Source organism: Symphalangus syndactylus, chromosome 13, assembly GCF_028878055.3.
Source record: "Symphalangus syndactylus isolate Jambi chromosome 13, NHGRI_mSymSyn1-v2.1_pri, whole genome shotgun sequence".
In the NCBI taxonomy this organism is placed as follows: Eukaryota; Metazoa; Chordata; class Mammalia; order Primates; family Hylobatidae; genus Symphalangus; species Symphalangus syndactylus.
In genome coordinates, this window is record NC_072435.2 from 43,937,856 (window position 1) to 43,959,779 (window position 21,924).

The window sequence follows — 21,924 nt, forward strand, 5'->3', positions numbered from 1 at the left end:
GGCACTTTTCCCAGGTGTGGCCTCCTAACTGCCCGGCCTTCCAGAGCAGGTGGACGTGACCTATCTCAGAAGAGTGAATTCCGAGAGAGGGCGCAGAACTCGTTAAACCTGCCAACCCCGGGCAGGTGTGATGCCATTATGCAGTTTACATGTCCTGGTCTCTTCCACCCAGGTGGCCTTAAAACCTCAGCTGTGGCACAGAGTGATACATTGGCACAGCGCCATCAATTGGGTCACGTGTCAGAGGCCACTCCCAGCTGACAAGTGGCCTAATTGGATTTTCTTTTGAGCTGAAATTCACAAAACAAAAAATGACCTACTTTAAGGTGAACAATTTAGTGAGTTTCAGTATATTCATAATATTGTGCAACCAAACCCTTTATCTAATTTGAGCACATTTTCATCCCCTCCGAAAGGAAACCCCGTCGCCTTCAGCAGTCATGCCCCATTTCCCTTCCCACAGCCCCCGGCAACCACTAATTTGCTTCCTGTCTCTGTGGATTTGCCTGTTCTGGGCATTTCACATAAATGGAATCATACAACACGTTGCCCTTTGTGTCTGGCTTCTTTCACTCAGCATCGTGTTTTTTATTTCATCCCTGTTGTAGCATGGATCAGGACTTCAATCTCTTATCAGGACTTCAATCTCTTTTTTTTTTTTTTTTTTGAGACAGTCTCGCTCTGTCATCCAGGCTGGAGTGCAGTGGCATGATCTCGGCTCATTGCAACCTCCGCCTCCTGGATTTGAGCAGTTCTCCTGCCTCAGCTCCCCGAGTAGCTGGGATTACAAGCATGCACCACCACACCCAGCTAATTTTTGTATTTTTAGTAGAGACGGGATTTTGCCATGTTGGCCAGGCTGGTCTAGAACTCTTGACCTCAAGTGATCTGCCTGCCTCAGCCTCCCAAAGTGCTGGGATTACAGGCGTGAGCTACTGTGCCTGGCCAGGACTTCAGTCTTTCTGATGGCTGAATAAGACTCCAGGCAGGGCACAGTGGCTCACAACCGGAACCCCAGCACTTTGGGAGGCCGAGGCAGGTGGATTGCTTGAGGTCAGGGGTTCAAGACCAGCCTGGCCAACATGGTGAAACCCCCCGTCTCTACTTAAAATACAAAAAGTAGCCAGGCGTGGTGGCAGGTGCCTGTAATCCCAGCTACTCGGGAGGTTGAGACAAGAGAGTTGCTTGAACCTGGGAGGTGGAGCTTGCAGTGAGCCAAGATCCTGCCACTGCACTCCAGCCTGGGCAACAGAGCGAGACTCTGTCTCAAAAAAAAAAAAAAAAAAAACCCTCAAGATTTCACTGATGGAATGTTGTTTATCCATTCATCCATTGGACACTTGGGTGGGTTATCTCCACCCAAGCAGCTGAAAAGAACACTGTGAATCACGCTGCTATGAACATCCCTATGCAAGCATTTGTTTCAACACCTGTTTTCAACTCCTTTGGGTAGATACCTAAGAGGGCAATGGTGGGATCATAGGGTCATTCTAGTCCGGATTTGAACCCAGGCCCTCCAGCACCAGAATTCACTCTATTGCGTCCAGTGAACCCCGGAAGCACCCGGTTTAAAAGGATTGGGGGCTCAGGGTGTCTGTATGTCTTACACATGGGAAAAGGGTGGGAGGGTTCAGTTTCCCCAGGTGAGTGGGGCGGGGCTAGAGCTCACATCCTCCCAGCACCCTGAATTCTGGAGGGCCAGTACCTGGTGGAGGAGGGGATGGGCGGGGACCCTGTCATAGGATGGTACTTTTTTTTTTTTTTTTGAGATGGAGTCTCGCTCTGTCGCCCAGGCTGGAGTGCAGTGGTACGATCTTGGCTCACTGCAACCTCCGCCTCCCAGGTTCAAGCGATTCTCCTGCCTCAGCCTCCTGAGCAGCTGGGATTACAGGCGCCCGCCACCATGCCTGGCTAATTTTTTTGTTTTTTGGTATTTTTTGAGGCGGAGTCTCACTCTATCTCCCAGACTGGAGTGCAGTGGCATGATCTCTGCTCACTGCAACCTCTACCTCCTGGCTTCAAGTGATTCTCCTGCCTCAGCCTCCCGAGTAGCTGGGATTACAGGCGCCCGCCAGTATGCCTGGCTAATTTTTGTATGTTTTAGTGGAGACGGGGTTTCGTCATGTTGGCCAGGCTGGTCTCGAAGTCCTGACCTCAGGTGATCCACTCACTTCGGCCTTTGGAAGGTGCTGGAATTACTGGCATGATCCGCCCACCTCGTCCTTCCAAAGTGCTGAGATTATAGGGGTGAGCCACCCTGCCCGCTTTTGGTTCCTGCCCCTTCCTGGCCGACAAATCCCTTCCTGGGGCAATGACTTGGGGAACCCAGGGACCCAATAGGGTGAGCATGGACTCTGAATCAAAATCCAAGGATTTATCACAGTAAGAACGTGTGTGCACCCAGAACCGAGGACAGTAGTGCCACATTTGACACTATGAGATTTCTGGTAATTGCCCTCCATACAGTTTTAATCATGCATTTGCTCTGAGGGTTCACTCCCCAGACCTCTCCCATCTAGAGGACCCAGGAGCTATTTCTTACATTTTACAGGAGAGGAAACTGAGGCACAGCCAGGGCACGTATACACCTTGGCTTCCTCCTCGGGAAGAAACAGGGATGAAGGAGGAAGGAGGGGTTTCCTGAAACCATAGCCCAGCTCACACACCTGGACTTCCCCAACCCCAGAGCTCCCAACACTGGGTCCAGGCTAGAATCTCCTAGAGATTCAGAGGCAGCACAGGGCAGCGTTCAAATCCTAGCCAACCCCAACCCTAAAAATCTACAAATCTGAGGCCGGGTGCAGTGGCTCACATCTATAATCCAACACCTTGGGGATCTGAGGCAGGCGGGTCACTTGAGGCCCACAGTTAAGACCAGCCTGGACAACATATCAAAACCCCGTTATCTAGAAAAATGACAAAAATTAGCCAGGCATGCTGGCGGGTGCCTGTAGTCCCAGCTACTCAGGAGGCTGAGGTGGGAGGATCGCTTGAACTGGGGAGGTCGCTTGAACTGGGGAGGTCGACATTGTAGCGAGCCGAGATCACACCACTGTACTCTAGCCTGGGTGACAAAGCGAGATCCTGTCTCTCAAAAGAAGAAAAAAAGAAAAAGACTACAAATCTGCCTGATTTTTGACTTCCAGAACCTTTCCAAATGCCAGCAGGTGGCATCTGGATGTCTGGGGGCACATCGTAGGTTTTCGGGTCCTGGAAGTATTTTAAATATAGAGATGGAATGTCACTATGTTGCCCAGGCTGGTCTCAAACTCCTGGGTTCAAGCGATCCGCCCCCCTCGGCCTCTCGAAGTACAGGAGTGAGCCACTGCGCCGGCCCCAGGTTCAGGAATCTTTGAACCCACTGCAGAGAGCAGAGGTGCAGCAAGGTTTAACCTGCCTCCCTCACTCCTTATCCCCACGGCCTTATCTAATCATTTCTTCACGGAACACACTTGGGCCCACGCTGACCGGTCTGTGTCAGGAACCCGCAAGGCGCTGCTTGTTCATCTCCAGCCACGAGGAGCTCATTCCCTAGCAGCGGGCCAGACCCAGGGTGGGGTCGTGAGCCCCGAGAGGGGCGAGGGTGGCAAGAGTGGGATGGCAGAGGTGGCAGCCGGGACCGGAGAGGGGAAAGGGCGTGGCCGGGGAGGGAGGAGCTGGCGGAGAACTTCGCCTGGGCCACAGGGAAACTCAGCCCCGCTGGGAAGAGGGGGACTGGCAAGCGGCCAAGGCGGAGGGAGGCAGGAAGGCGTGAGGCCCGGTGGGAGGGAGGAAGCGGGAGAGGGGCGGGAGCTCTGGCTCAGGTGAAAACTCTTTCTTCGGCTCGCAAGCGGAGAGGAGCAGGTAGAGGGGCAGAGGCGGGACTGTCGTCTGGGGGTGAGTGTCGGCAGGCCCCGGAGGATCTGGCGGACCCCAGTGGTGGGGGTTTGGGGGTGGGGAAGTTGGGGCTCTGGAGAAGCCCTTGCGGGTCTCCACCGTGCATCCCCTGCAGATGTGGGAACATTCAGGAGCCCCGAGCCTCGAGAACCCCGTTGCCCTCACCCATCCGTAACTGTCTCCGGCGTTCCCAAGGCCAGCTCGGACCTGGGTCAGGGAGGAGGCCTCCTCCACAGCTGGCGACCCGGGACCCCGGCGCCCCTCCCAGATTGGGCAGGATCAGACCCCCGAGGCGGATGCCGCTTAGTCAGCCTTGGCTGTTACTGTTACCTGTGTTGTTGAGATTGTTGGCCCCTTGGTTAGGAGTATCTGGGCAAGCCAGCGCTGGAGTCCCCGGTTGGGGACTGGAATGCCAGGTGCTGGGAGGCATTCCAGGGGCCCTGGCTGTGTGGCATGGACATATTGCTCTTGGTCTCTGAACCGGCCTCAGTTTTTCCTCCGTGAGGTGGAACAATGACCCAGCTGGGATGAATATGCCCGAAACGTTCAGTCAAAGGAAATTTTTGTGATGAGGTGTACTGCTGGCCACTGGGGGCCCTTGCGTGAGTGGCGTTAGGTCTCTGAGCCTCAGTTTCCCTGTGTGTCAAGGGGGGGGTCTCATGGCATGGGACCTTGGCGAGGATGAGTTGAGTGGATAAGAGCTGTGGCCACTCAGTGGGTGCCCAGGGACAGTCAGCTGTCATCATAATTATATTAATAATAATAATGTCTGTAGCCACTGTTCAGATTCATTCTTGTTCCAAGAATCCTGACCATCTTTTCCTCTGGGTCAGATTTAAACTTTTTGTTTGTTTGTTTTATTTGTAGAGGTGGGGGTCTCACTTTGTCACCCAGGCTGGAGTACAGTGGCTCGCTGCACTGTACTCACTGCAGCCTCAACCTCCTGGGCTCAAGTGACCCTCCCACCTCAGCCTCCCGAGTAGCTGGGACTACAGGTGCACACCACGTGCAGCTAATTTTAAAATTTGTGTGTGTGTGGAGACGGGGTCTCACTATGTTGTCCAGGCTGGTCTCAAACTCCTGGGCCCAAGCAATCCTCCTGCCTTGGCATCCGAAAGTGCTGGGATTTCAGGCATAAGCCACCATGCCCAGATCTGATTTTTTTAAATGGACACTTCTCAAGAGGAAACTGAGGTCCCCCCTCAACTTGGGCGGGGGACTCCTGCAGTCCAGATCTGGGATTCAGGGCCCAGGGGAAGCCACCTGGCTGTCTAGGTCTGGGGCCAGACCTGGGGGCCATCACTTCCTCCCACTGGCCTGTTCTCAAGGTGACACCAGGCAGGGCTGGTGTCAGGAGGAAGAGGTGTGGCCCCCAGGTCAGGCAGCTGGGCCTCCACATGGCCTAGGTGAGCAGTTGGGTGTTTGCTCAGTCCAGCCTGGACACCCTCCCTCACCCTCACCCCTAGGGTGTGGCAGTTCCTGGCAGGTGCTCTGGGTGTGGGGGAACCAAAAGGGGGCCTTGATGCTTCTCTGTTCCAGGCCAGAGTTCAGGAATCCAGACAAGCCAGGTCAGCCCAGGAGGAGAAGTAAGGGCTCACTGAGTGACATTTCCTCCTGCCACCAGCCTCTGAGGCCCAGAGCAAGCAGGGATTTGCTCACTCCCCCAACCCCATGAGCCAGGGAGGATGCCTATTGTGGACCCTCTTCCTGGTGGGAATCTGGCTTGCCTTGATTGCTCCTCATGATGGTGAGCTCACTACCAACATGGCAAACTAAAGGAAGTCTCATCAGCTGGGAGTTAAAGACAGGAACTAGGCTCCCACCCAATCTTTCTTTCTTTCTTTCTTTCTTTCTTTCTTTTTTTTTTTTTTTGAGACGGAGTCTCTCTCTGTCGCCCAGGCTGGAGTGCAGTGGCGCAATCTCAGCTCACTGCAAGCTCCGCCTCCCGGGTTCACGCCATTCTCCTGCCTCAGCCTCTCCGAGTAGCTGGGACTACAGGCGCCTGCCACCATGCCCAGCTAATTTTTTTGTATTTTTTTAGTAGAGACGGGGTTTCACCATGGTCTCGATCTCCTGACCTCGTGATCTGCCCGCCTCGGCCTCCCAAAGTGCTGGGATTACAAGCGTGAGCCACCGCGCCCGGCCACCCAACCTTTCTTAGGTGGATTTCTAGGCCTCTCTGTGCCTCGATTTTCCTATCCATAAAAATAGAGCTAATGCAGCCCTACTTCTCAGCACAGATATGGAGTTTAGATGGACAGATGGTGGCCAGGCTGCACACAGGACCTGGCATATTGATTCTAGTCCTAATTATGCAGCTCATTATGTTCTCATTTATAACATGTATCTTTGCACACAAAAATAATATCATGAATATTTCTGAGCCCTAAGTACAAGGCTTGGAGAAGAGCCCTGACCAGCCTGAGGGCGTGGGGGTCCAGGAAGTCCCCAGAGGAGGGGCCCAGGAGACCTCAGTTCCCCCATCACTCCTGGGTTGTGGGAAGGGTCTGAGGTTGAACTGCGATGAATGGCCTGGCTTCCCAGCCTCAGTTTCCCCATCTATGGAGTGAGCCCAGAGATGCCCTTTGAGACTCCACTGGGCCAGGGCTGGTGTTTATTCAGGGGCCCCTTTCCAGTCTCACACAGGTGCCCCAGGCAGTTCCTGCACTGGGGTAGGGCTGGCATGGATGACATACAATGAGTCATCCATGACAGAGCCTTGGGACCTAGAAACCTGGGACACCAAGGTCTAAAGTGCACATGTCACCCTGCCCAACCCCACCCCTTTTTCTATACCCAGGCACTTCCCGGTACAAATATTGAGTATATATTGACATAGAACTCACTAGCACACATGGTTTCACTAAAGAAGCGTCCGGCCACTGTGAACCTAAAGGATTTACTGGGCTATTTCTTCTTCTTTTCTTCCCCTTCTGTTTGCAAAAGCAACTCCTGCTCCTTGTAAAAAGGGACCAGCCCATCATTACTGGGAAACCCAAACTGGTAAGAACTGGTGAGGAACCACCCTCAGGGGTCGGCAGATCAGGGTTCAAACCCCACCAACGGCCGGGCGCGGTGGCTCACGCTTGTAATCCCAGCACTCTGGGAGGCCGAGGCGGGCGGATCATGAGGTCAGGAGATCGAGACCATAGTGAAACTCCGTCTCTACTAAAAATACAAAAAAATTAGCCGGGCATAGTGGCGGGCGCCTGTAGTCCCAGCTACTCGGAAAGGCTGAGGCAGGAGAATGGCATGAACCCGGGAGGCGGAGCTTGCAGTGAGCCGAGATTGTGCCACTGCACTCCAGCCTGGGCGACAGAGCAAGACTCCGTCTCAAAAAAAAAAAAAAAAAAACCCCACCAACTCGCCCTGGCCTCAGTCGGCTGTGTGACCTTGGACAGAGGTGCACCCTCTCTGCACAGATCGCCACCTGGACACTAGGCTCCTCTCTGCAAGGCTCAGTGAAACTCCTAGGGTTCCTCCACAGGCCAGGGGCTCACACCCTCTCCTGCTAGTGTCCCCAACTGCACCCTGGAGTTTCTTCACCCCCAGAGGTTGCACTCCTCTGGAAAATTGTCCTGTTTGCCACTTCTCTGTCCCTTGTTAGTGTATCAGCGTCCTAGGCACACGAGTGTTTCTCTCCATCATCTTGGCTGTGTCCTCGGAACCTAGACCCAGATGTGGCATACACTAGGTGCTCAGCACTTGCTCAGAGCAGTCACAACTATGCAGATGATAAGGGTGGTGGCAGCTGCTATTAAATCTCATTGTGGCTGGGCGTGGTGGCTCACACCTGTATTCCCAGCACTTTGGGAGACCAAGGCGGGCAGATCACCTAAGGTCAGGAGTTTGAGACCAGCCTGGGCGACGTGGTGAAACCCCATCTCTACTAAAAGTACAAAAATTAGAAAAATTAGCTGGGCATGGTAACGCACACCTGTAGTCCCAGCTTCTCTGGAGGCTGAGACAGGAGAATCGCTTGAACCCTGGAGGCAGAGATTGCAGTGAGCCAAGATAGCACCACTGCACTCCAGCCTGGGCGACAGAGTGAGACTCTGTCTCAAAAAACAAAAAAACAATCTAATTGTGGCTGGGTGCAGTGGCTGACACCTGTAATCCCTGCACTTTGGGAGGCTGAGGCAGGCAGATCACTTGAGGTCAGGAGTTTGAGACCAGCCTGGCCAATGCGGTGAAATGCTGTCTCTACTAAACATACAAAAATTAGCCAGGTGTGGTGGCGCACACTTGTAATCTCAGCTACTTGGGAGGCTGAGGCAGGAGGATCGCTTGAAATCAGGAGGTGGAAGTTGCAGTGAGCCAAGATCACACCACCACACTTCAGCCTGCGGAACACAGCGAGCGAGACTCTGTCTCCAAAATAAAACCAAAAAAACAGGGCTGAGGGCGACAGAGGTGCCTGGAACCACTCGCACCTGGAGCAAAGGCCCAGCCTTGACTGCCCCCCTGGGAGTGGCAGAGGACATGGGGCCAGGGTGCAGCTGCCAATGCCTACGATTCTGCTGAGCAGAAAACCCTTCTGCATATTTAGTGGTCATTAATTTTTAATGAGTCATTAATACTTAGTATCATCTGTGCATTGGAGCATGAATATTCAGTGACCATGAATATTTGGTATCTGAAGACTGTTTGTGGCTTGTTAATATTACTCATGATACTATTAGGCCAGGCGAGGTGGCTCATGCCTATAATCCCAAAATTTTGGGAGGTTGAGGCGGGTGGATCACCTGAGATCAGGAGTTTGTGACCAGCCTGGCCAACACGGCGAAACTCCGTCTCTCCTAAAAATACAAAAATTAGCCGGGTGTGTTGGTACATGCCTGTAATCCCTGCTACCCAGGAGGCTGAGGCAGGAGAATCACTTGAACCCAGGAGGTGGAGGTTGCAGTGAGCCGAGATCACGCCACTGCACTCCAGCTTGGGTGACAGAGGTTCTATCTAAAAATATATATATTTATATTCCTCATGATACTATTAATATTCATGTATCATGTATGTGACTTGCAACTTTAAAAAAATTCAGAAAGTATATTTGGACACAACTTGCAACTTTTCATTATTGCTTTGCAACTATTTTGTATGTTACAAATACTAGGCACCTCCTCTGTAGTTAGTGGTTGTTAATGTTCAGTACTTCACTAACAGGCAGCACTTTTTTTTTGAGACAGGGTCTTGCTCTGTTCCCCAGGCTGGAGTACTGTGGCGAGATCATGGCTCACTGCAGCCTTGACCTCCTGGGCTCAAGTGATCCTCCCACCTCAGCCTCCCAAGTAGCCAGGACTTCAGGCGCACACCACCATGCCTGGCTAATTTTTGTATTTTTTGTAGAGATGGGGTTTTGCCATCTTGCCCAAACTCTTGGGCTCAAGTGATCCTTCCATCTCAGCCTCTCAAACAGCTGGGATTACAGATACAAGCCACCACACCCAGCTGTTTTTTGTTTTTTTGTTTTGAAACAGGATCTTGCTTTGTTGCCCGGGCTGGAGTGCAGTGGTGCCATCATAGCTCACTGCAGCCTCCAACCCCTGGGCTCAAGCGATTCTCCTGCCTCAGCTTCCCAAGTAGCTGGGACTACTTGGCCCACACCTGGCTAATTAATTAGCCATCACACCTGGCTAATTTTTAAACTTTTTGTAAAGACGGAGTCTCACCATATGGCCCAGGCTGGTCTTGAACTCTTGGGCTCAAGTGATCCTCCCACCTCAGCCTCCTGAGTAGCTGGGACTATAGGCACTCACCACCACCACACCAGGCTAATTAAAAAAAAATTTTTTCTGGCCAGGCATGGTGGCTCACGCCTGTAATCCCAGCACTTTGGGAGGCCGAGCTGGGCGGATCACTTGAGGTCAGGAGTTTGAGACCAGCCTGCCCAACATGGTGAAACCCCGTCTCTACTAAAAATACCAAAAGTAGCCAGGCGTGGTGGCACGTGCCTGTAGTCCCAGCTATTCGGGAGGCTGAGGCAGGATAATCGCTTGAACCCGGGAAGCGGGGGTTGCAGTGAGCTGAGATCATGCCATTGCACTCCAGCCTGGGTGAACTAGCAAGACTCTGTCTCCAAAAAAAAAAAATTTATTGTAGAGACAGGGTCTTGCTGTGTTACCCAGGCTGGTCTTGAGCACCTAAGCTCAAGTGATCCTCTTGCCTCAGCCTCCTAAATCACTGGGATTACAGGTGACTTATCTTGATTGAATCACGGGTGCCCAAGGCTTACTAGTCTCCCAAGCTATAAATCTGTTTGTCTCCTGAGGCAGAACCTGTGCGGCAGGGGACTGTGGCTGCTGCCTCGTGGAGTGAGGGTGAGGCTGCAGTGAGGTAGGAGGTGATGGTTATCGTATTTTTTTCCCTTCTGCAACAAACTAGGTAGCATCCTGTGGGAGCACAGTTGCAGGAGATAAGATGCCCAGCCCTGGGGCTTCAGGTTGGGTGGGCAGACGGACAGGAGAGAAGCAAAGAGATTTCTCGTGTCTGATGGTGGTAAATGCAACAGACATCAGCAGTGCTGGGGCTGGGTGTTTTAGCCAGGAGGTTAAGCCTCTCGGAGGTGACATTTCAGGGGAAGCCTAAATATGAAGACTAGGGTAAGAGCTGGAAAGGAAGGGAGTCCTAGGTGGAGGCAGTGGCAGGTGCAAAGGACCTGAGGCAGGGCTGAGCTTGGGTGGTTTTTGTTTGTTTTGAGACAGGGTCTCGCTTTGTTGCCAGGCTGGAAGTGCGATCACAGCTCCCTGTAGCCTCCACTTCCAGGGCTCAAGTGATCCTCCCACCTCAGCCTCCCGAGTAGCTGGAACTACAGGCATACACCACCATACTCAGCTAATTTTTTTACATTTTTGTTTATTTTTAGCACAGACAGGGTCTCTCTTTTTTGCCCAGGCTGGTTTTGAACTCCTGGGCTCAAGCAATCCTCTAGCCTCAGCCTCCCAAAGTGCAAGGATTATAGGCATGAGCTACTGCATCCAGCCTGAGCCTGGGTGTTAAGGGATTTTTTTTTTTTTTGAGACAGAGTCTGGCTATATTGGCCAGGCTGGCATGCAGTGGCACGATCTCGGCTCACTGCAACCTCCACCTCCTGGATTCAAGAGATTCTCCTGCCTCAGCCTCCTGAGTAGCTGGGATTACAGGTGCGTGCCACCATGCCTGGCTAATTTTTGTATTTTTAGTGAGACAGGAGTTCACCATGTTGGGCAGGCTGGTCTCGAACTCCTGACCTCAGGTGATCCGCCTACCTCGACCTCCCAAAGTGCTGGGATTACAGACGTGAGCCACCACGCCCGGCCATGTTTAAGGAGGCTGGTGCAGCTGGAGCAGATGAGTGAGGGCAGAGATTGTGTGGGAAAGATGGCAGCAGAGAGGACCCACATCCTGCAGCCACACCCCAGGCGGAGGCTTCTGGGTCTTGGCAGAGGAAATAAATGGCTTTTCTGTGCATTTGAGGAAGTGGGTTCTGGAGGATGGCAAAATCGCACTGGCATGTGAAGTGCAAACAGCTCCAGGCAGGACCGGCTGGTCTGGCAGCGTGCGGCCAGGTGAGGGTCCCCAAGAGTCAGCCTGGATGTCACTGCTGGACACTGGTGGCACCGTGTCTGGCTTGGGGTGGTTTCTTCACCCACCTTGAACAGGAGTGCAGGGGAGGCACTGTAACGTGCAGGGAACATATGACAATTGCCTGTTGGCGCCAGGCGTGGTGATGGTGCCTGTGGTCCCAGCTACTCAGGAGGCTAAGGCAGGAGCATCACTTGAGCCCAGGAGCTGGAGGCTGCAGTGAGCTATAATTGCCACTGCACTCCAGCCTGGGCAACAGAGCAAGTGAGATCCTATCACTAAAAAAAAAAAAAAAAAAAAAAATTTTAAAAATTAGCTGGCAAGGTGGCTCATGTCTGTAATCCCAGCACTTTGGGAAGCCAAGGCAAGAGTATTGCTTGAGTCCAGGAATTCAAGACCAGCCTGGACAACATAGTGAGACCCTGTCTCTTAAAACACAGCACACACACTCAATACCTGTTGGGCCTTCCTGGCTCATAGGCCATGGTGGGCCAACAGCTCTCACCTGGATACCAGACTGAGCCTCCCACTGCCCAGAGGTTCCTCACATTCTGTTCCTTCTGGTCCTTTTTCTACCCCCTAACATCTGGGCTGTAATCGAAACATTGATGACTTTCTTCATCTTATTTTCTTTTTTTTTTCTTTTTCTTATTTATTTATTTATTTTTTTTTTGAGACAGTCTTGTTCTATCGCCCAGGCTGGAGTACAATGGTGCGATCTTGGCTCACTGCAACCTCCGCCTCCCAGATTCAAGCGATTCTGCTGTCTCAGCCTCCTGAGTAGCTGGGATTACAGACACGCACCACCACACCCGGGTAATTTTTGTATTTTTAGTAGAGACGAGGTTTTGCCATCTTGGCCGGGCTGATCTCGAACTCCTAAGCTCGAGCGATCCTTCTACCTCAGCCTCCCAGAGTGCTGGGATTATAGGCCTGAGCGACCTTGCCCAGCCCACAGGGGACTTCTTAAAGGTATAAATCAATCTGATTCCTCCCCTGCTCATAGACCCTCCATGGCTCCCCATTGCTTCTCACAGGAAACATAAGACATTCTTCCTGGCCTGCTCATTCTATTCTTGTACCCCAGTAGGGTCCCATAATTCCATCATCACCTCCTTTCTCTCCCCCGTCCCAACCACATCAGCCTCCTCGCTCTGCCACCAACACCCTAAATTTGTATCCATCTCAGGGCCTTTGCACGTGCTCCACTCTGTCTGGAATGCCCTTCCCCGCAGTCTGCCCAAGTGAATTCCCATCATCCTTCAGGACCTCCCTGATCCTATGTTGCTCAGGTCCCCTGTGGACCTGCCTCAGTAGCAATTAGTATGGCTGTCACTAATTGTTAATATCATTTACAATTTTTTTTTTGAGACAGCGTCTTGCTCTGTTGCCCAGGCTGGAGTGCAGTGGTGTGATCATAGCTCACTGCAGCCTTGAACTCCTGGGCTCAGGTGATCCTCCCACCTCAGCCTCCCAAGTAACTGAGACCACAAGCACATGCTACCACAGCCTGCTAAGTTTTTTGTTTTGTTTTGTTTTGTTTTGTTTTGTTTTGTTTTGAGACAGAGTCTTGCTCTGTCATCCAGGCTGGAGTGCAGTGGTGTGATCATAGCTCACTGCAGCCTCCACCTCCTGGGTTCAAGTGATTTTCCTGCCTCAGCCCCTCGAGTAGTTGGGACTACAGGCGCCCATCACCATGCCTGGCTAATTTTTGTATTTTTTTTTTGTAGAGAGTGAGGTTCCCCATGTTGGCCAGGCTGGTCTCGAACTCCTGACCTCAAGTAATCCACCTGCCTTGGCTTCTTAAAGTGTTGGGATTATGGGTGTGAGCCACTGCACCCAGCCTAATTTTTGTGCTTTTTGTAGAGACGGGGTTTCACCATGCTGCCCAAGCTGCTCTACTTATTATTATATTGAGGGCAGGGCTGGCTTGGTCATGGCTGCATCACCAGCATCTAGCATACGGTAGGTGCTCAGTTAACACTCTGGGGCTGATGAGTCACTGTGACAGTTAACAGGACTGGACTCATGCACGTTCACGGATATTCACCTGTCTGTGCCCCAGGTGGCCGAGAGTTGGCCAGGTTCTCTTTGAGGGGTGTTTGGTGCCATCCATGACGCAGTCCCCTGTGATAGATTCTGGGAGGCCCTGAGGTCTGGGAAGGGAGTCTCCCAGTGACCCCGAGTTGAGGGATGTATGAGGTGGGCATACTGCACCCATCAAAGTTCAGGGTTCCAGCTGGGCATGGTGGCTCATGCCTGTAATCCCAGCACTTTGGAAGGCTAAGGTAGGCAGATCATGAGGTCAGGAGATCGAGACCATCCTGGCCAAAATGGTGAAACCTTGTCTCTCCTAAAAATAAGAAAATTAACTGGGTGTGGTGGCGCGTGCCTGCAGTCCCAGCTACTCTGGAGGGTGAGGCATGAGAATCACTCAAATGCAGGAGGCAGAGGTTGAGATTGCGCCACTGTACTCCAGCCCGGGCAACTCCAACTCAAAAAAAAACAAAAAAAAAAGTCCTGGGTTCTGATACTGCTGCATGCTGAGCTTCAATGTCCCTGTCTGTAAGTGGGGAATAGCTGGGGAATCAAGGTAACCAGGATGGTGTACTGACAGTCACTGAGGCAGTCACCACACAGCTAATATGCATCAAGCCCTTTTGCAGTCAGGGAGCAGTGGCCCCAGTGTGTGTGTGTGTGTGTGTGTGTGTGTGTGTGTGTGTGTGTGTATTGGAGCAGGTGGAGCAGGGAACCTCGGCACCCTCATGTCCTAATAAGGAAACTAAGACTTCACACGGAAAGGCAGGGCACGGTGGCTCATGCCTGTCATCTCAGCCCTTTGGGAGGCCGAGGCAGGTGGATCACTTGAGGTCAGGAGTTCAAGACCAGCCTGGCCAACATGGTGAAACCCCGTCTCTACTAAAAATACAAAAATTAGCCAGGCACTGTGGCTCACACCTGTAATCCCAGCTACTCAGGAGGCTGAGGCAGGAGGATCGCTTGAACCCATGAGGTGGAGGCTGCAGTAAGCTGAAATTACACCACTGCACTCCAGCCTGGGCAACAGAACGAGAGAGAGAGAGACGCTGTCTCAAAAAAAAAAAAAAAATTAAAAAAATGAATCCCCAGCAGGGAGGGCCAGGGCACCTGTCAGAGCCAATAGGGGTTGTAGTGCTTTGAAATGAGTCTTGCAAGAGGTGGAGGAGTTAAGTGGGGGGTGAATTTCAATATTTTGCCAACCTGAGCAACTGTACAGGTGCAACCAGGTGTTGGGGGCCACAGGAAAAGCTCTTTGCTCATGGTGAGTGTTCAGTGAGTTTTGTTTTCCACAGGAGCCGCCCAGGGGGCTCCTCAGGCCAACCCCAGACCCGGGCTGGCCAGGATGAGGTATCTCCGGCACCTGCGGCCCAATGCCACCCTCATTCTGGCCATCAGCGCTTTCACCCTCCTCTTCTTCAGTCTGCAAGTGTCACCACCCACCTGCAAGGTCCGGGAGCAGCCACCGGCGATCCCCGAGGCCCTGGCCTGGCCCACTCCACCCACCCACCCAGCCCCGGCCCGGTGCCATGCCAACACCTCTATAGTCGCCCACCCGGGCTTCGCCACGCAGCCGCAGCACGTTCGGAACTTCCTCCTGTACAAACACTGCCGCGACTTTCCCCTGCTGCAGGACGTGCCCCCGTCTAAGTGCGCGCAGCCAGTCTTCCTGCTGCTGGTGATCAAGTCTTCCCCTAGCAACTATGTGCGCCGCGAGATGCTGCGGCGCACGTGGGGCCGCGAGCGCAAGGTGCGGGGTTTGCAGCTGCGCCTCCTTTTCCTGGTGGGCACAGCCTCCAACCCGCACGAGGCCCGCAAGGTCAACCGGCTGCTGGAGCTGGAGGCACAGACTCACGGAGACATCCTGCAATGGGACTTCCACGACTCCTTCTTCAACCTCACGCTCAAGCAGGTGCGCTGGACTGGGGTCACCTGATCGGGGCCACCTGTCCTTCTTGTCCAAATTACCACCCACTCCTGAGGAACCCAGGGGACCAGAAACACTCCTCAGTCCATCACAGCCCATTCTGCCCTTCTGCTGTCCTCACCAGCCTCGTGGTGACCCAAAATCGTCTTCTTCTAGGGGAGGCTATGGGGAAGGGCAGAGGAGGTAGGTTACTAGCACACAGCTCAAGCCTGATGATGCGGGTTCGAATCCAAGCTCTGCCTCTTACTTGGTGTTCGACCTTGGAGAAGTTCATTCAACTCTCTGTACCTCAGTTTTCTCGCCTGGAAAATGGGATGTGAATGAGTCCCACCCACTTCTGAGGGCTGGTGTGAGGTTTACAGGAGATGGTGTTTATAAGGCACCCAGACCAGTGCTGGATGTCCAACTCAACCTGGCAATGACAGGGGACACATCTCCTTGTTTATTTTTATGTTTATTTATTTATTTTTTTAATGGAGTCTTGCTCTGTTGCCCAGGCTGGCGTGCAGTGGTGCTATCTGGGCTCCCTGCAACCTCTGCCTCCTGGTTTCAAGCGATCCTACTGCCTCAGCCTCCCAAGTAGCTGGGATTACAGGCACTCACCACCACACCCAGCTAATTTTTGTATTTTTAGTAGAGACGAGGTTTCACCATGTTGGCCAGGGTAATCTCGAACTCCTGACCTCAGGTGATTTTCCCGCCTCGGCTTCCCAAAGTGCTGGGATTACAGGCGTGAGCCACTGCACCCGGCCAACACCTCCTTGTTTATTTGTTCTGGTTCTGTCTCCCCATGAGGCTGGGGGCCATGTCTATTTCACTCACTGCTGTGTCCCTAATGCCTAGAATAGATTCAGGTGCACAGCAGGTGCTCAGTTAAGACCTTTTTCATGGACAAGAACCCATGAGAGGTAGCTAGGCATGGTGGCTCATGCCTGTAATCCCAGCACTTTGGGAAGCTGAGGAGGGAGGATCACTTGAGCCCAAGAGTTTGAGGCCAGCCTGAGCTACATAGCGAGACCTCATCTTTTTTTAAAAAAAACATTTAATTAATTAATGTTTATGTTTTTTTAATTAATTTTTTTTTCAGATGGAATCTGGCTCTGTCCCCCAGGCTGGAGTGCAGTGGTACAATCTCAGCTCGCTGCAACCTCCACCTCCCAGGTTCAAGTGATTCTCCTGCGTCAGCCTCCTGAGTAGCTGGGAATACAGGCGCACGCCACTATGCCCAGCTAATTTTTTTGTACTTTTAGCAGAGATGGGGTTTCACCATGTTGACCAGGCTGGTTTCAAACTCCTGACCTCAAGTGATCCTCCTGCCTTGGCCTCCCAAAGTGCTGGGATTACAGGCATGAGCCACCACGCACAGCCTCGTCTCTATTTTTTAAAAAAAGAAGCCATGAGAGGTGAGAAAATCCTGCCCATCTGCAGATGAGGAAATGGAGGGGCTCTAAGAACCCCTCCTAGGTCCTCGAGTAGAGCAAGACAAGTAGAGACAACATTTTCAAGGAGGAACAGGGAACTCTGCAGGTTCCTGCCCATAGGAGGTACAGACAGGCCTGGGTTCAAGGCCTCTGTTAGTCGTTTCTCTGCGGATGACCTCACTGCAGTTTTCTCTGGGGAGCCTCTGTTCCCTCGTCTGTAAATAAGATTGAGGACCACTTCTGCCTCCTAAGGGTGCATTCAGGATTCAAGGTAGGGTAAGCACCAAGCACAGCGCCCAGCAACAAACAGATACCCAGCCTGTGTAGGTTACCATAGGGGAAACTGAGGCTGAGGCAGATAGGGGCCATGGCCTCTTAATGTGCTGTGTTATGAAAACACAAAAGTGGCCAGGCACAGTGGCTCATGCCTATAATCCCAGCACTTTGGGAGGCCGAGGTGGGCGGATCACTTGAGACCAGGAGTTCGAGACCAGCTTCTTGGGAGGCTGAGGCAGCAGGATCGCTTGAACCCTGGAGGCGGAGGTTGCAGTGAGTCAAGATCATGCCACTGCACTCCAGCCTGGGTGACAGAGTGAGACTCTGTCTCAAAAATAAAAACAAAAAAGCCTTTTAAAGTGTGTGATAAACATTAACTTGACAAATATGAACCTAGCACCCGTGAAGCACTGGCACTATGCTGGGTGCTGAGGGAGATGGCATGAATAGGAAAGAGAGAGACACAGGCCCAAGGAGGGAACCCCAGTGTTTGGTGGGAGAGGTGGATGTTAATCACACAGGCCGGGCACGGTGGCTCACACCTGTAATCCCAGCACTTTGGGAGGCTGAGGCACGTGGATCACCTGAGGTCAGGAGTTCAAGACCAGCCTGACCAACATGGTGAAACCCTGTCTCTACTAAATACAAAAAATTAGCCAGCTGTGGTGGTGCATGCCTGTAATCCCAGCTACTTGGGAGGCTGAGACAGAAGAATTGCTTGAACCTGGAAGGCGGAGGTTGCAATGAGCCAAGATTGCACCACTCCACTCCAGCCTGGGCAACAAAAGTGAAAACTCCATCTCCAAAAAAAAATAAATAAAAAATAAAATAAAAATCACACAAAGGCCAGGAGTCGTGGCTCATGCTTGTAAAGTCAGCATTTTGGGAGGCTGAGGTGGGAGGATCCTTTGAGGTCTGGAGTCTGAGACCAGCCTGGGTAGCATAGCAAGAGCCCATCTCTTAAAAAAAAAATTTATTAGCCAGGAGTAAGTAGCGTCATGTGTCTGTAGTACCAGTTACTTGGGAGGCTGAGGTGGGAGGATCACTTGAGCCCAGGAATTTGAGGCTGCAATGAACTGTGATTGTACCACTACACTCTAGCCTGGGCAATAGAGCAAGACCCTGTCTCAGAAACAAAATTCATACAAATGATTATTTAACAACAGGGCTTGGCCAGGCAGAGTTGGAAGGAATAGCAATAAATGTAAATGTAACAATTTTCCAGCATTTCTTGGTGCTTCATGGAGCATGGTCTCCATGGTTTCCCCAACACTCCTAGAGGCACATGATAAGGCCTGTTTGGAGAGTTGAAACCAAGGCACAGAGAGGGTTTCCCAAGTAACCCAGCAGGGGCTCAAACCCGGGCTGGATTGTGGACACTTCCTTTCCTGGGCTCACTGGGCTGGAGTGGCTAACAGAGACCCAAGGCCAGTTTCTCCAGCCCTCAAGCAAGCATGCCCTGTCCACCCTGCCTGCAGGTGCTGTTCTTACAGTGGCAGGAGACGAGGTGCGCCAACGCCAGCTTCATGCTCAACGGGGATGATGACGTCTTTGCACACACAGAAAACATGGTCTCTTACCTGCAGGACCATGACCCTGGCCGCCACCTCTTCGTGGGGCAACTGATCCAAAACGTGGGCCCCATCCGGGCTTCGTGGAGCAAGTACTATGTGCCGAAGGTGGTGACTCAGAACGAGCGGTACCCACCCTATTGTGCAGGTGGTGGCTTCCTGCTGTCCCGCTTCACGGCCGCTGCCCTGCGCCGTGCTGCCCATGTCTTGGACATCTTCCCCATTGATGATGTCTTCCTGGGTATGTGTCTGGAGCGTGAGGGACTGAAGCCTGCCTCCCACAGGGGCATCCGCACGGCTGGCATGCATGTTCCATCGCAACGCCTGTCCTCCTTTGACCCCTGCTTCTACCGGCACCTGCTGCTGGTGCACCGCTTCCTGCCTTATGAGATGCTGCTCATGTGGGATGCACTGAACCAGCCCAACCTCACCTGTGGCAATCAGACACGGATCTACTGAGTCAGCATCAGAGTCCCCAGCCTCTGGGCTCCTCTTTCCATAGGAAGGGGCAACACCTTCCTCCTAGGAAGCTGAGACTTTTGTGGTCTGAGCATAGGGGAGTGCCAGGGAAGGTTTGATGAGTTAATATTCTGGCTGGTGAACTCCTACACATCCTTCAAAACACACCTGGTACTGTTCCAGCATCTTCCCTGGATGGCTGGAGGAACTCCAGAAAATATGTGTCTTCTTTTTGTGGCAGCTAATGGCAGAAGTGCCTCTGCTAGAGTTCCAACTGTGGATGCATCCATCCCGTTTGGGTCAAAGTCCTACTTCCCTGCTCTGACCTACTCACAGACAGGATGCTAAGCAGTGCACCAGGCAGTGGTTTAATGGCAGATAAGCTCCGTCTGCAGTTCCAGGCCAGCCAGAAACTCCTGTGTCCACATAGAGCTGACATAAGAAATATCTTTCAGACCAGGAGAGAGGGGGCCTGATCTTAACCCTTTCTTGGGTCTCAGACAACTCAGAAGGTTGGGGGGATACCAGAGAGGTGGTGGAATAGGACCGCCCCCTCCTTAATTGTGGGATCAAATGCTGTAATGGTGGAGGTGTGGGCAGAGGAGGGAGGCAAGTGTCCTTCGAAAGCTGTGAGAGCTCAGAGTTTCTGGGGTCCTCATTGGGAGCCCCCATCCCTGTGTTCCCCAAGAATTCAGAGAACAGCACTGGGGCTGGAATGATCTTTAATGGGCCCAAGGCCAACAGGCATATGTCCCACTACCGCCTGGAGAAGGGAGAGATTCAGATCCTCCAGCGGCCCCCCCACCCAGTATGTTTTACACATTACGGGGGGACCGAGTGAGCCAGTGACCCCCTGCAGCCACCAGCTTCAGGCCTCAGTGTCTGTCGCTCAAGCTTCACAGGCATTGCGATGGGGCAGCCTTGGGGAATAAAAGTTTTGTGAAGACTTGGAGATCTTTTTTTTTTTAAGCAAATTTACAAGTCTCAACAGACAAGTCCACATTCATCCCTAAAAGTCTCATTTTCCAGTAGAAAATATACACTAGTAAAAACAGGGCATGGGGCTGTGGCTCAGGGCTGTAATTCTAGCACACTGGGAGACCAAAGTGGGAGGATCACTTGAGCCCAGGAGTTCTGGATCCTGTCTCTGCACAAAATAAAAAATTACTCGGGTGTGGTGGTGCTCACATGCCTGTAGTCCCAGCTATACTCGGGAGGCTGAGGTGAGAGGATCCCTTGAGCCCAGGAGTTGGAGGCTGCAGTGAACAATGATTGCGCCACTGTACTCCAATCTGGGCAGCAATAAGAAAACAAAAACATAAAACAGGACGTAGGTGAGGCAAAAACTGCAGGAATTTCTATCAGGCAGATCTGACCTCATCCCACCCACCCCCTGCTCAGATACCCTTCATAGCTCCTTATTGCTTTCAGCTCATATCCCCACATAGCCCCAAAGACAGATTTTTTTTTTAAGATGGATTCTTGTTCTGTTGCCCAGGCTGGAGTGTAGTGGCGTGATCTCGGCTCATTGCAACCTCCGCCTCCCAGATTCAAACAATTCTCCTGCCTCAGCCTCCCAAGTAGCTGGGATTACAGGTTACAGGCATGTGCCACCATGTCCAGCTAATTTTTGTATTTTTGATAGAGACGGGGTTTCACCATGTTACCCAGGATGGTCTCAAACTCCTGACCTCAAGTGATCCACCCGCTGGCCTCCCAAAGATGCTGGGATTACAGGCGTGAGCCACAGTGCCTGGCCAGCCAAAGATAGATTCTTGTTTCCAGCTTGTCAGCAGACTCAGGAGTGGGAGGTACAGAGTGAAATGCTCTTAGCTGGATTGGATGCTGGGCCCACCTTGGCCTCCTGCTTCCAGCAAGGCCCCCTCTGAATCTCATCCCAGCCACCAGCAGTCTCCCTCTCCTTACCAGGCTTGCCTTCCCTGGTTGGAACCTCAGATCTGCTGCTCTCTCTAGCTCATCCTTTCCTCCTCTCTTCAAGTATTTATTGTGCACCTGCCGTGTGCTACACGCCTTGCCCTGTACTCCTCCTCCCTCCCGTGGGAAGGGTCAGCTGATACAGACCCACCTTATGGCAAGGAAACAAACCTGAAAATGATCAAATGGGAAGTTCCCGGGAGCAATAAGAGCTTTGAGCAGAATACTTTTTTTATTTTACTTTAATTTTATTTATTTTTGAGACCAAGTCTCGCTCTGTTGCCCAGGCTGGAGTGTGGTGGCGCGATCTCATCTCACTGCAACCTCCGCCTCCTGAGTTCAAGCGATTCTCATGCCTCAGCCTCCCAAGTTACTGGGATTACAGGCATGCGCCACCACGCCTGGCTAATTTTTGTATTTGTAGTACAGACAGGGTTTCACCATGTTGTCCAGTCTGGTCTGGAACTCCTGGCCTCAAGAGATCCACCTTCCTCAGCCTCCCAAAGTCTTGGGATTACAGGCATAAGCCACTGCACCAGCCTGAGCAGAATTTAAATGGGGTGACAGGACCAAACACAGTGACTCATGCCTATAATTACAGGGCTTTGGGAGGCCGAGGTGGGAGGATCACCTGAGCCCAGGAGTTCGAGACCAGCCTGGGCAACATAGTGAGACCCTGTCTGTACAGAAAAAAAAATTAGCCCTATGTGGTAGTGCCCATTTATGGTCCCAGCTACTCGGAAAGCTGAGGGGGGAGGATCACTTGAGCCTGGGAGGTTGAGGTTGCAGTGAGCCAGGACCATGCCACTGCACTCCAGCCTGGGTGAGAGGGAGACCTTGTTTCAGAAATAAAATGAGGCTG

The 21,924-nt window shown here is 52.3% G+C and overlaps 1 protein-coding gene across 1 annotated transcript; it reads left to right on the forward strand.

The window, feature by feature from the left end:
• The first annotated feature begins 3,801 nt into the window (after positions 1-3,801).
• On the forward strand, positions 3,802-20,573 carry B3GNT3 (UDP-GlcNAc:betaGal beta-1,3-N-acetylglucosaminyltransferase 3). Its single transcript, XM_055239322.1, has 3 exons — positions 3,802-3,876; positions 14,769-15,385; positions 18,576-20,573. Exons 2-3 carry the CDS (start codon positions 14,819-14,821, stop codon positions 19,125-19,127), a joined length of 1,119 nt encoding a protein of 372 aa, XP_055095297.1. The 5' UTR covers positions 3,802-3,876; positions 14,769-14,818; the 3' UTR covers positions 19,128-20,573.
• The last annotated feature ends 1,351 nt before the right edge of the window (positions 20,574-21,924 follow it).